Source organism: Lampetra fluviatilis, chromosome 33 (assembly GCF_964198595.1).
Source record: "Lampetra fluviatilis chromosome 33, kcLamFluv1.1, whole genome shotgun sequence".
In the NCBI taxonomy this organism is placed as follows: Eukaryota; Metazoa; Chordata; class Hyperoartia; order Petromyzontiformes; family Petromyzontidae; genus Lampetra; species Lampetra fluviatilis.
In genome coordinates this window covers 7,769,091-7,782,431 of record NC_136307.1, presented here as the reverse complement: position 1 = coordinate 7,782,431, position 13,341 = coordinate 7,769,091, and the positions used below count along the sequence as shown (strand labels likewise).

At 44.9% G+C, this 13,341-nt stretch overlaps 1 protein-coding gene and 1 long non-coding RNA gene across 12 annotated transcripts in view; one reads left to right on the top strand and one right to left on the bottom strand.

The window, feature by feature from the left end:
• Positions 1-12,548, bottom strand: part of LOC144944023 (neurexin-1-like) — a 389,198-nt gene extending 376,650 nt beyond the window's left edge. For 9 of the 11 annotated variants that reach the window (XR_013639554.1, XM_078872018.1, XM_078872025.1 and 6 more), the window contains exons 1-2: positions 12,462-12,548; positions 1,109-2,320 (exon numbers count right to left, since the gene is read on the bottom strand). Coding sequence is in view for 10 of the 11 variants with exons in the window: in XM_078872018.1 (XP_078728144.1) it covers positions 1,109-1,805 (697 nt within the window). In the remaining variant the exon portion in view is untranslated. Of the gene's footprint in view, positions 1-1,108; positions 2,321-5,019; positions 5,097-12,435 lie in introns of those variants that run through there. The other 2 variants (XM_078872019.1, XM_078872020.1) reach the window with 2 other exon arrangements.
• Positions 1,309-5,792, top strand: LOC144944026 (uncharacterized). Its single transcript, XR_013639555.1, has 3 exons — positions 1,309-1,394; positions 5,079-5,122; positions 5,754-5,792. It is a non-coding gene; the product is annotated as an uncharacterized LOC144944026 (long non-coding RNA).
• Positions 12,549-13,341: the final 793 nt, after the last annotated feature.

The following is a 13,341-nucleotide window of genomic DNA, read 5'->3' as shown; positions in this document are numbered from 1 at the left end:
CGTAACAAAAGTCATCGAATGGGACAAATTATATTTTTTTTATACTTGTTCGTGGGTTGGGGATGAATTTAATTTTCATCAGAATTATTTTGGTGACATGCGTCATGTTTCGTGAAAACTAGTAATTAAAATTTAAAGTAAGGTTCCTGAGGTATGGAAAGTAAACACTACCCATAGCATCGATACACACAGAGAGGTATAAAAACAATATCAGTATCGCCAATGTGTGCTTATTTTTTTCTAAGGTAAAGAGACAGCAAGTATATAGCAGTTCATCTTGTCCTTTACATTATCAAGGTGACGCGTCACCTACCTGTACCAGATGAGAATTCATCCACAGCCTTAACATTTTGATCGATGTCAAGAAAATTGTAACTACTGCAGCAGCCAAATCACAATTCAGGAATATAAAAGCACTGGCCAATGCCTGCAAGCCTTACATAGATTAGCAGGAAACACAAAGACTAATATCAGTCAGCCGCTCCAATCACGACGCCAGTGTAAAGGAGGTCTGGATAGCAATGAAACAAGAGGGCCTTAATGAAGTGAGCTGTTTATAGCTGCTACATGTGTTGTTTCTACAGACTGTCGAACATAGCTAATTAGGTTCTTATAATCACAAGTTGAGATTAATACTTTATTAAATCGCATAATTAAGTCAGAAGTCTATGTAGTGGATACCTTTTTTTATAGAGCATTTCACATCGACCCTCATATCTTAATTGTAGTGATCATTTCATAAGAGTAATGGGTTAATAAACTAAATGTTTGGTAGAAATTTTGGCTCATTATACCTGTATTCTGGCAGTGCAGTATATACATATATTTTGTATAAGTTATGCAGTAAGACAGACAATGGCATATATTGTATTTTACCATGCCAACATTCGTTGGCCAAAACCCAATTCAGCCAATTCTTAATCGCATACGGTGCTCCAAATGTGTGTTAGCGCGTGTCATCGGTGCGTTGGCAAGCACAGCAACGAGCTCGGCGGCGATCGTACGATCAGCGCGGCAATGCCAAAACTTTTTCCCCCTTTAAAGTAGCGCCGACCGTGCCCTTGTTTTGTCTTTTTTTTCGTTAATGCAGCAATCGCGACGTCCTTACCCTCAGTGCAGTATCGTCCGTGAAAGCCGGTGTTGTCGCAATCGCAAAGCGTGCCCTCTTGGTTGACGAAGCAAATCCCTCCGTTCTGGCAAGGGTTCTCCAGGGCGCAGGAGCGCGGCGCCACGGAGCGGACCTGGTGGCTGCTGATCGGGGACACGGCCATGTTCCCGTATTTCAGGTTGGCCACGAATCCCTTGAACGGCGGGGCGACCTTGTCCAGGTGCATGCGGCGGGCCTTCTCCTCGGCCGGAATTCCGCCGACGAAGAGGTTGCTGTTGACTCTCAGGTACTGGCCCACGCTGCTCACCTCGCCGTGCACCGTCTCGCCGTGCACCGTCAGGGTGACGTTCTTGAACAAGACGCTGACCTCCACCGAGTGCCACGCGTTGTTGTGCACTTTGCGGCCGGCCCTGAGCTTGAGCGGGACGGCGCAGTGCATCATGACGTGCAGCTGCACCTGGCTGTCCGAGACGACCATCTTCAGGTAGTCGCAACGACCCCCGTCGTCCAGGTAGAGCAGAAAGCTGTCAGTCATGTTGGTTCTGAACTGGAAGCTGAGGTTGCCGTTCAAGTTGGGGTCCCATTGAAGAAACCTGGTCCATTGGTTCAACGATCCGGTAAACTCCAGCTCCAGGGAGCACACCATGCACACGAGGAAGGAAAAGCTCCACACGATGTAGGGCTTTTTCAAGGTCATGTTGAACAATGGCAGTGGTAACAGGGATGCGAATTGATTCTCTTTTGTTTTTTCACGAAAACTTAATCGACTGAACTAAAAATGCCTTTGCACTTTTCTTCAGTAACCGTACAGATTAAACCATTACCGTCCTAACCGCCAAAAACCGCAGCCGTAAATCCTCAAGGCACTTCTCTCGCACACCCTGTTCAAAAAGCTTTCGCCTTGCTTGCAGTTGCACTAAAACTGGGGGGATTTTTTTCTCTCTATTTTTTAGCAAACCCTTAACCAGTCAAAGTGTGAGGGCCCCCTCCTGCTGAGGCAGCAGATGTTTTGATCCAGTGGGTTTTTGCACGGCGTCAAAGCGCCCAGAATCCATCCGCAATTTCCTCCACCCTCTATCTGAAGGCTACAAAGGTGTCCTTGTCATGCAGTCGGAAACGGGCTACTTAATATTCAGGCATAGTCACCACTCTCTCGTGCAATTTTTTCCACGGCAGCAGATCCACGGTGATGAGGAAATTAATTATGTCAGCCTGCGGGGTGAACAAAGGGGTCGAATGACATAATGGTCAAAGCAGTGCGGAATCCAAACACATAAGAAATAAGGTATAACATTAACATTATAAATGTTAGTAGACATTCGTACTCGTAACTGCCGAGTAGTGAAAAAATGGATATTGATCACCCTCCATTCAAAAAGCGGTTGTGATACATTACGAAATGTAACGATGCATTACGTATCCCATATGCCTTCCTGCTTCAACTTTGCAAAATATTTTGAGACAGAAACACGAGCGACGGATGCGAGATGCAATTCCTCGGCGGCGGATGGACGAAGCCAACGTACGTTGTTTTATTTTCACCCAGGAGCGCCGCTAGAAATATGCCCGTTTAAACCCTGGCTTTTTTGTGCGCGAGTGACCAAAGGAAATCCTTGGCCAAAGAAAAATTGGACATTTGTAAAGTAACCGCGAGAGCTCCGAAGGGGGCCGTCAGCTCGGGCCATGCCCCAAAGAATGGCCCCTGGCCTCTGCTGATAAGAAGTCTAAAATAGAAAGTGGTGCTGTACAGACCCCCCCTCCCCATCCGCCTCAAAAGGCCATTTCTCTGCCCTTCCCACTCGCCACCCCCGCCCCGAAAACTTCAATTGAACGAGAGGGAAACATTCCCCTGCTGCATTAAAATTACAAGTGTGGCCGCAGTTTTCAAATTATCACTTTGAATGGTACCATCATTTAAATTATCACTCTCCGCGGTGAGATCATTTTTCAAGTCGAATTGGCACCCCCCCCCCACCCTTTGGAGGCAAGGAAAGGTGTGCTTATATCTAAAGTGTGCTTGTATGAGAAGTTGAGTTGCCATCAGTGGTGGATCTAAAGAGTTGGGTGATGGGGGTGATCTCCTCCACCACCACTACTTGAAAATGTAATCTACAGTCAAATACCAGCGAGCATACAATGAAATACATTGCATTTATGTATATATGTATATATTTCGAAGAAAAATATATCACAATATCAGCTGAGGGGAGAATTATATATAACTGATTAAATAAAAATAAAATTGCCAATGTTAACGTGTAATGTTCTGGAAAGATGGCTATCTCAAAAACAGGATGACCCAGGGAAAACCAGGATGGGTGGCAACCGTAGTTATAACTTCCCTCCCCCCACCCCCTGCCTGTATAAAGATGTGTTGCTTAGCCCAGGACTGTGCTTATATAAGGTGTGCTTACAATTCGGCATCAACAGTATCAAAAATAAAACAAAACGGAGAAAGTTTTCAAAGCATGTATGCGCTCAACAGTTAACCTAATGCGGTACGTTGAGTGAGAATAAAAATAAACAAATAAGCAGCCTGTGAAATGGTTCATCAGCATTATAAGCATCATCATCATCATCGCTGCCACTCTTGGCAAGGCCACAGTGAGTCCCTGGAGGTCCTGATCACCTGCTGTTACACCACAGTGATGCAGCCCTGGGCTCGTGCTTGCACACATTTCTCTCCCCGAGATTTAAAGAGCTCCCGCCCCCCCCCGTCTGCTTTACTCGGGGCACCGTGTCCGCCACTGTCTCTGGGACGGTGATCGATTTTTCTGGCAGGCCCTTACTGGGAAGCCATGGCCTTCGCCAGACAGAGCTCCAACACCCACGACAATCCCTCTTGGTTTTTTTCTTTTTTTTTGCCAATGATAAGCAAGAGGAAACGGGACGCTTCCGAAAGTTACTGCGAATACCGCGGACAGCGCACACCACTTAACGGATACGTGTGGGGCACGATTACCGGCCGGCCACAATCAGGGCAAGAAAGGACGACTTCCAGCCACCTTTAAATCGGAAAAAAAGTGCAGTTCCTTGGGCACATCGATAGATCGAGCAAACTATCCAACGCCATCCCTACAAATAAGGCAACGTTGGAAGATATCGGAGACCACCACGCATTACCCCACCGAGAGCGACATGTCGATCGACTAACTGTGGCATACCTATTTACACCGAGCATACCGTTACATTCAAATCAAATCCTCTGCAATGCCACCTTTGTGATGTCCTATAAATGCTGCAAGGATTACTTATTGAAAGCAAATGTTAACTCTACCAAGCATTGCTATGGGTACCAAAGTGTAACGTAAAATTAATCACGATTATGTTTACTAATTACGGAGAGAAAAAAAGTTTACGAGAAATGTATCGCATGGAGCAGCTGGAATGCGACCAACGCGTTGTAGTTATTTCAGTCTGCACATCTTACCATGCATTGCATTTTTACGCCAAAAAACTTAACATGGGTGTTGACAAATAATCTTTGATTCAAGGCTTCCTTATCCCTCATGAGGTCACTGAACAGCACTTAGAAGGATTGAAGAGAGGCAATTGTCTTGGCGCCCACCGTGAAAATATCGCCCGCTGCATGAGATGCCGGGCAGGAGAGCATTCTCTCCTACGGGTCAGTTAAAGGGATTTTCCAGCATGATGCGCAACACCACGTTTTCACAACCGCTGGAAAGCAAACCGGCTCCGTTTGCAAACAGGGCTCGTGGGCTCAGCCTGGGTTCCCACAGCCAGTCTTATCGGGCCAACCCAGCACCACGTGGGCTCCCGAAGCAGGCCACGTAGTTCCCTTTTCGTCAGTGAGCTGGAAGCTATTATGTGGGCCACACTTGGAACTGGTCGTGACATCACGTGGTTAATGCAAAAGCACTATAGTGGGAGTAGTCAATAGCAATACTTACAGATGCATATTTCCCATTATAGCTGGCAGCTCCTGAACCAGACGTTTTTTCCACTTCAGAACCCAAGCCGTGCTGCTGATGTCACACACATGACAACGAACGGGTTTGTACTCTCTGATGTCACACACAATTAATTAGTCATTAGCACTGCCCCAGGCACCTGCACAGCCCCAAGCCAGATTCAGATGTCTTGTAAGGTTTAGTTCCAGATCGGCTTGGCAAATAACCAGTGAAAGAAAAAGCAACACCTGCACGGTGAAGGCCAAGCACTGGCTCGGCTCGGATGTGGCAGTGGAAAAGGTATCGTGTTCAATTTCAGGGCTATGTTTTTGTTTTAAGAAAAAACGATGGGAGTAAACAATAATAGCAATCGATGTTTTGACGCGGAATAGCCTAATGCAGTGATTAAGCCAAGGCGGAACACGTGGGAACTAATTCTCCCATGCCCCTGCATGGTACGGGTTCGGGGAAGCACACAGGGGAACATGTATGCCGTAAGCATCATTTAACCTTGTCTACGGACGCTTGACGATGAATTTTTGATTATCATCAGGGATACGCCCACCCCCGCTCGCTGCTCCCATCTTGGCATCCCTCTGTCGAGAGTTCCCCTCTGTCATGAATGTCCGCTTCAACCAAAGGGCCTAATGTGAACTAAAACTTGGCATGAAGGTTTAAAAAGAAAAACTCTTTATGAACAATCGTTTCCAACCCCCCGCCTCCATCTCCCTCAGCGGTAGGGAAGGAGAGAAAGGGCGGTGGGGATGGAGCAGCACGGGCCGAGGCCATGGAGCCATACGGATGGATGGGCGCAGCACCCTTTTGCCAGTGCTCACGCAATCGTGCGCAATACAAATTGTGGCGGCGACCCGGCCTGGCGGGAGTGAGTTCGCCGCACGTTGCAGAGGTGCACGGTTCGAATCCGGCGAGCCGCCCCTGGCTATTGCCGTGGACGTGTCGACCGCAGAGTGCGCGCGGTCTGCTGCCCATTGCACTTTAAAGATCGCCGCCACGTCATTCAAAAAGGGTAGGTCCTTGCGTGTCAGCGTCCTGGTTCAAATTTTCCACGTTTGATACATTACAGGTCCGCCTCATTGTGTGGGTTCAGTTTGTGCGATTTTGCGTACATATAGCTCGCCTGTTTTTCACAAAAATTCGCTATGTGACGCGGTTTTAATTCACTCGTACACGACTATGTGATGGAACGTGGGACCACGTTGTTTGTGTACTGTAAGCCCTTTTGTTCGAACGCATATCCCCGCATAAAGCGAGCGAAGCCTGTACCCTGAAATTGAGATTACGCATAGCAACATTGCCCTCCACTGTGAGACGACTGTAGATATTTTATTTGAAACATTTGCACCTTCGTGATCGCTTTTGTCACGTAAGAATTTCGTAAACAGCAAATGTACGAAATTATTATTATGGAGTACAATTTTGAGTAAAAGAGATTAACTATGCGAGTGCATCTTAGCCGTACCAAAACAGTGGGTACACCTATTTTATACAGAAGAAAGAGGCAGTCAGTTTCAGTGCAATGGAACAAAAAATTAGGTCTTGAGTGTGGACTTGAATAGGGATAGGGAGTCAACAGCATGGATGCCATGGGTGAGGGAGATTCAGGTCCTGTGTTCGAGGAGGTGTCAACCCCTGGATGAAATGTCAAATTGCGGTATTGTGTAACCTGCGGACATTATTAAGGCTCGTGTAACCCTCTGCAATAGAATGGTGCTGACCTAAATGCCCCATCTAAAACACTCTCAAGGTCAATATGATACCTTTACCTGAGACAAATTATCCCCAAATAGTTAACTTGAAATTGACATTAATCTCCAAGTCAATGTATATGTAGCTCAATGGGTATGTTGAGAATGAATCATTGCCGTTAAGAACTTAATTCAGAAATTTGAACGTTTAACACTTTTTTTTTTTATTTGAAAAGATGTAACATTTGAATCTGGCTGTAATAAAAAAAAAACTTAAATTCTCCACATGCCTTTGATTCTCTGCCGTTTTGGATCTAAGTTAGAATTGATTGTGATGGCAGTGTATCACTTCAAAGGTTCACCCACATTAAAAGTGGGAAACAACACGATCGCAATAGTAATAAAGTTCAAGTTTCGTTTATTCGGTATAGACCGGTGAGCCATGCGGCTCTTGAGTCGGGTGCAACCGCAACAAACAAAATCTGAACAGAGAACATCTTAAAGCGACGACGCGCAACAGAAACATCCTGGATAAACCAGCAAATCTTCCAGAAAGACAAAAACCCACCGTATTACAACGCTGTGTGCAAAAATCCCAGTGTGATGCAAGTCAAACAATAACAACCATAAGACACCGTTACCAAGTGTCAGGGAGAGTTCTTGGAAATCGAGGCGATTACTCCCAAGTGCCTATTTGCAGTGAATGAAAGAAAGCATGTTTATGCACACAATCAGGCGTGAATTATGTTGCAGTGGTAGATAAACTTTGACTCAAGAGTAGTGCATATATGACTGTTTAGGATTGCGTACGTGATCATATTTTGCAACCAGGGGTAGTGTACTACAGCTGCTGTTTAAGGCCAGGAGGGTATGATTTAACCCATAGGCAAATTGGAAAGAGATAAAACAGGACTAACGGGTTATGAATAATCACGATGGACGACAATTATTCCCAGTGAATATATAAACCCATTAAATAAAGAACTGAAGAATTGTTCAAAAATACATTGCCATCTCGACGTCATAACGAGAAATATATAACAGTGCACAACCTTTCCTTTTTAATTTCTGGTGCAAATTGGTTTTTTTAAAATATACAACTTAAACATGTTAATTTCCTAATTTTAGTTTTAAATATGTGCATATGGTACTGTATATACTAATTTGTATTTTATTTTATTTGGATGAATTTTTGCTTATTTCCATTTTTAGGAAGGGTGATTGGGGTCAAATTGAACCCTCAGTTAAATTACATTTCCCGAGTATTACAAACAACTCTGATTAAAAAACAAGAAATACAGGAATAACAATTCCTTTGAAATGTAATGAAAATGTACAGCTCGTCTTTGAATTTCAGTAAAAAAAAGTGTTGTAATTCTTCAAAAAATTAACAGGGAGTCCTCGGATGAGAGAAGCCTGTTTGAACACCTTACGTGACCTGGCCAAACGCAAGCACTGAGCCAATCGCTTTCACCAACCAGAAGCACTCGCGGTCACTATTTGTGAATTCCTCAATGGTGTAATTACTTGAACGGGAGTTCGAACAAGCAGTTGCAAAGCGCATTTGATGGCGTGAATGCGAGCTAAAATTGCATCTCCGCTCAAAGAATCCGACTGCTGTATTTTAAATCGGATGTGTTGTGAGCTGCCGAAATTATCGCGCTTTCAGATTAAAACCTTTCATAAAAAAACGGACCGTTTTTCTTACATATACCCTTTGGATACTACGCTCGTGTGATGTCACCACGCCGCAATATGCATGAGATATACAGCGGCACAACTCATTTATGTTATCACGTGAATCAATGAAGATCTAACGTCTAAGCCAAATTACAATGTTGCTTACGATTACGGAAATAAATAAGTAAAATATATAATGGTTTATTGAATAAATAAGCGTTACGATACACGTGTGCAAATAAAGTGTGCAATACAGGTGGACAACCTACCAATATTTTTCCCCAATGCGATATTCAAGCGAATAACGCTCTGGGTGTAAGCGGGAGTGAATGCGCGCAGCACGAATGCTGCGCGTGAAATTACGGCACCATGCGTTTTAGGTGAGCCACTCATAAAGTGAAGCGGCACATTTATCCCAATGAAGGAAACTCATTTTCAACAGACAGCCTGATTACTTTTTGTCTGCAAATAATTTGGCCGTAAGTCAATGTGCGGATTGATGCTATTGGAAAGTAATGAAACCTTATCAAGGCGGGAAATAGAGTCGGAATGGTTCTCAAATAATCTCGCGCTCAAGTATAAATGAATTAATTTGTGTCTCCATTTCCGTATTTTTGTTTTGTTTTAATCAAATGCACTACACACACTGCAAGAAATGCTATTAGACGGTGCCTTATTTGCGTCGGTATGTGTGTGTGTGAGAGAGCGGCATCTGTTTAGTTTCGACTACCGTTGCAAACGCAGGAGAAAACTACACAATTAGCATTTAAACTCTGTGGATATATATGTACATATAAAATGCACGTGCAATTAATTTAGATAGCGTGATGTATGCATGCAAAATATGTGTAGAATGTAATTTTTGTGTGAAAATAATTATCGGAAACAATTACAATTTGGTAAAAAAAATATTACACTTACACATTGAGGATGTACAAACCGCTCTGCAATTACTGATTTATATATTTTTTAAAATCTATCCACGTAAAGGCACACATAAGTTACTTTGTGGCGTTATAACTCATTTAAATAATGTGTGTGTTGGGGTTTTTTCCTGTTAATTATCATGCCAGACTGTGCTCTGCTGATAAGGCGTGTGGTGTGTGTGTGTGTCCAGATGAACATTTCCTTAGCGCGAGCATCACATGAATAAACAAAACACACACACACCCACACGGAAAACTGGGTGAGAAAATATTAACTAAAATTACAAACGGAATTGTTTTAAAGAGAAAATTCTCCGAGCAATTTATAGAGTTGCGACGGCTGTCTGCACACGATGAACGTGCAAAATAAAAAGCAGAGGATGCGTCTCCCTTCATGTTATCGCTGTTTTGTCAGTTCCGTACATTTCTATTGGTGGTGGCTCATAATACAATTATAGTACAAACTATATTTGTTTTTGCACCTCCAACGTCCATCCGTATTTATCTAATATAAATACAACGGACAAACGCTCGGGGTTAGGTGTTCGGGCCAACCTCGTGTAAAATCGGCTTTGTGCAATGGTGGCATGAGTAAAGCGGACTAAAATAAGTCGCTTGCTCAAAAGCGCCCTTCGACAATCCTATTGTGCAATGTTGGTCCATGTACAGCATCTGTTTGGTGAAAAGCGTATTGAAAAACGTGATGTTTTATTGTAATCGCAATTTTATGGAGGGGGCGGGGGGTGTGGGGTGGATTCAACGGTGTACATGCCGCGTCGGCAGTGGTGTATGAGCACATGTTGAGGTAGCATTAGCACGTGTCACCTCAAAAACATATGACAATTATACGTCGAATTAGGTACTAATGGTGTATTTTAAAAGCAGGATATACTATTTAGTCTATTTGTCGACTTAAAGTGTATGTGGAGGAAAAAAAGGTACTAAATGGAACGGTACATAGGAGTCATCTTAACGTGCCTTCAAAAAGCCCCTGTGTACAATTGCTATATTTGCCAACAAAAAAACGCAAAGTTATTGATAAACACTACGATACGCACCATAAGGCTAATTAAAAGTTTTGTCCTCCAAAAAAATTCACGAGCGATTTTTATTTTATTTTCTTGTTGTTGTAGTATTTTGTCTACACTGCGCAGCGCATCCCATGAGTGGTGCCCGCGTTTTGATTTCAATTCCCCCCGCAGAGTCGCAACGGCGCTCTCCGGCCCAGGGAGCGAGCGAACCAAGCGACGCGTCCGCAGTGCCTCACACCGTGTACAGCCTACACGCTTTTGATGTGCTCGCATAAACACAACAACAACAGCACCACCCACCGCCACCACTATTAACACAGTCGCCGCTTTCAAGCTGTACACACCAGATTGTGCTGTCAGCGAGCGCCTATTAAGTGCGACACGCCATACAACGAGAATGGGGTGGTAGCAGTTGGTGGTAGAGGTGGCGATGGTTTCAGCACCACCGACGAATGGACAGCGGCGCTGGGATGAGTTTGTCTCGGCCGGTGGTGCGTGATGCCGATGTAAAGAATGAACGCGCCACTCTGGCTATTTTGTTTTTAGGCCGAGCCGACCTAAAAGACAACCAGACTGCGTTCATATACCGCTTCGCAACCAGGGAATCGAACCGACGACAATGCTCCCTATAAGTCCCCTTAGTGCCGCTAGCGCGCGTCACCACAGCACATATAACGCGCGATGTTCTTTCATCACAAGTCACGGTCGTGACGAGGAGTTATTAATCGCCGCAAATACAGCAGGCACAATAGGTAATGTCACATCAGGCTACACACATGTTATAATGTAATCAATGCAGACGTGTATTAATAATGCACACGGGAATATACATTCTATGTATAGTACATCGCCGAATGGACAGCACTGTTGTAAACAATGCGTGGCGAAGACACAGGGCACACGCATTGATTTTATACCCGCAGTATATAAACAGGGCATACAGTCTATATATATACTGCAAAGCGCAGTACTCGTGAGTCATTTTACAGACGTGCGTAATGAGATAAGCTCCACTTATTTCACTACAAAGACACAGGTAACCTGTTCCATGTTGAAGTCACTAACCCAGTGACAAATGGAGAATCACACACGTAGCACTACACGTACAAAACACTGTGGCTAAATGCAGATAACTTGAATACAGATCATACGTCGCTTCTAAAATATATACAAACGTGAACACAGTATACAAGCTGAAAAGCATACATTATCACACACACAAACGTACATTTCTATGTATATGTCACGTGACAAAAACGCCCCATATAGCCTCAACAGACTTTTGGGGCAAGGGCTGTCAGCGAGCACCTAAGAAGGCCGGCACGGTACACCAGAGGGTGGGGTGGCCAGCACCACGCCCGGCCGCCTTTGTATCCCCACTTGCGATGTTTACACACCGCACTTGTTACTCATTTGAGGCTGAGTCGACCTAGGGGTTCAGATAACCATCACTTATGTTGCTCCGAAAACGGGGACTCGAACTCGGGGCGCCAGGATCGTAGCGCAACGCGCTAACAGCTGCCCACTATGCAATGAAGGTACACATACGTACATTTTAGATATAAAGATGTCTACATAACATGCACAGGTACCCACTCACTAAAATAATGTCGTGACACACACACAATACCTACTATCCACAATACACACATAGACACGCATTTGATGCTGTATGGGTAAAGAGAATCGTACATAGTACACACGTGTTCAGTGCTACGTACGTTACATTGAACGCTCACATATCAATCTCAAGTCAAAAAACATTCTCCAATGACACTTTTTGTCGACATGTATAACGCATACTACAATAACAGTGCGCACATACACGAGCGGAAGAGAATAGCGGGTGTCATACCCATGTGGGCACTGCTATGCATGTCACACGAACACGGAGTACGAGACGTCTCAAAAAACACGTGCACACACATGCACAGGCAGCCCACACTCACGAAAGACACGTTCTAATATCGACGCTCATTGTAACACACCGTACAATAGAACACGCAACACACACGAGAGAGAACGAGATAGGAGGCACACGCGTGTGATGCCGTCACGGGTATAGAGAAGCACCAGAGAAGCATGGACGGGGCTCCCACCTCGGGCCGAGTCGCGTGCCGGAGCGCGTGGAAGGAGGCTGCGCGCTCCGCGTCCCAGCAGCGAGGGGGGCGGGGCGGGGCATGGGGAATGAAGGTCGGGGGGGGGGGCGTAGAGGGAGATTGGGGGGCGGTGGTGAAAGGAGGAGGAGTGAAGAGTGGCCAGGGGGGTGGGGGTGATGCGGAGGACTGGAGGACAGCGGAGCGGTTGGAGTTAGTGGTGGTGGTGGTGATGACGAGTCAGTGTCGTAAGCGATCGAGCGTGCAGGCGGTGCAACTGCACAGGGCCACATGCTACGAAGGCGACAAAAATTGGGTAAAGGGCCCCCATTCAATTCTTTGCACCAGAGCCCCATGCCAACCACGCTATGGTAGTTGATTTAAATAATTGGCGGGTTGTTTTTTTTTACGCTGTCAACCGCAGTTGGAACGTGTTGTGCATCAGCTCTGTCCATCTATCCCTCTGTAACGGGGAGGGGAGGGGGGTGTGTCACGATAACGTTTCTATGGATGGTCCGGTATAATTATTTGCGGTTATGTTGCTATTAATTGCAAAAAATGATACGAATTATCAGCCAAGACCGTAGTCGCGTGCGACAAATCACGCTGTGTTGGCATTACCTGTGACGTCATCTCGTTGTGAATTAACGTGAGCGCAAAAAATACCACCGCAGGCAAGCCCCACGTTGGAAATCTGTCCGTGCGCTCAAGTAAGTAAAGAAAGCCTTCCGTGCGTGTGCACGATTCGTCTTACTTCTTTGGGCGCGTTTTTATGCAATTTCGTAAGTATTCATCTTCTTGGTTCTTTCGGTAAAGTCACGTAGAAGGGAAGTAATAAAGTAATAAAAATAAAACATAATATTTTATTATGTTTTATTTTTAT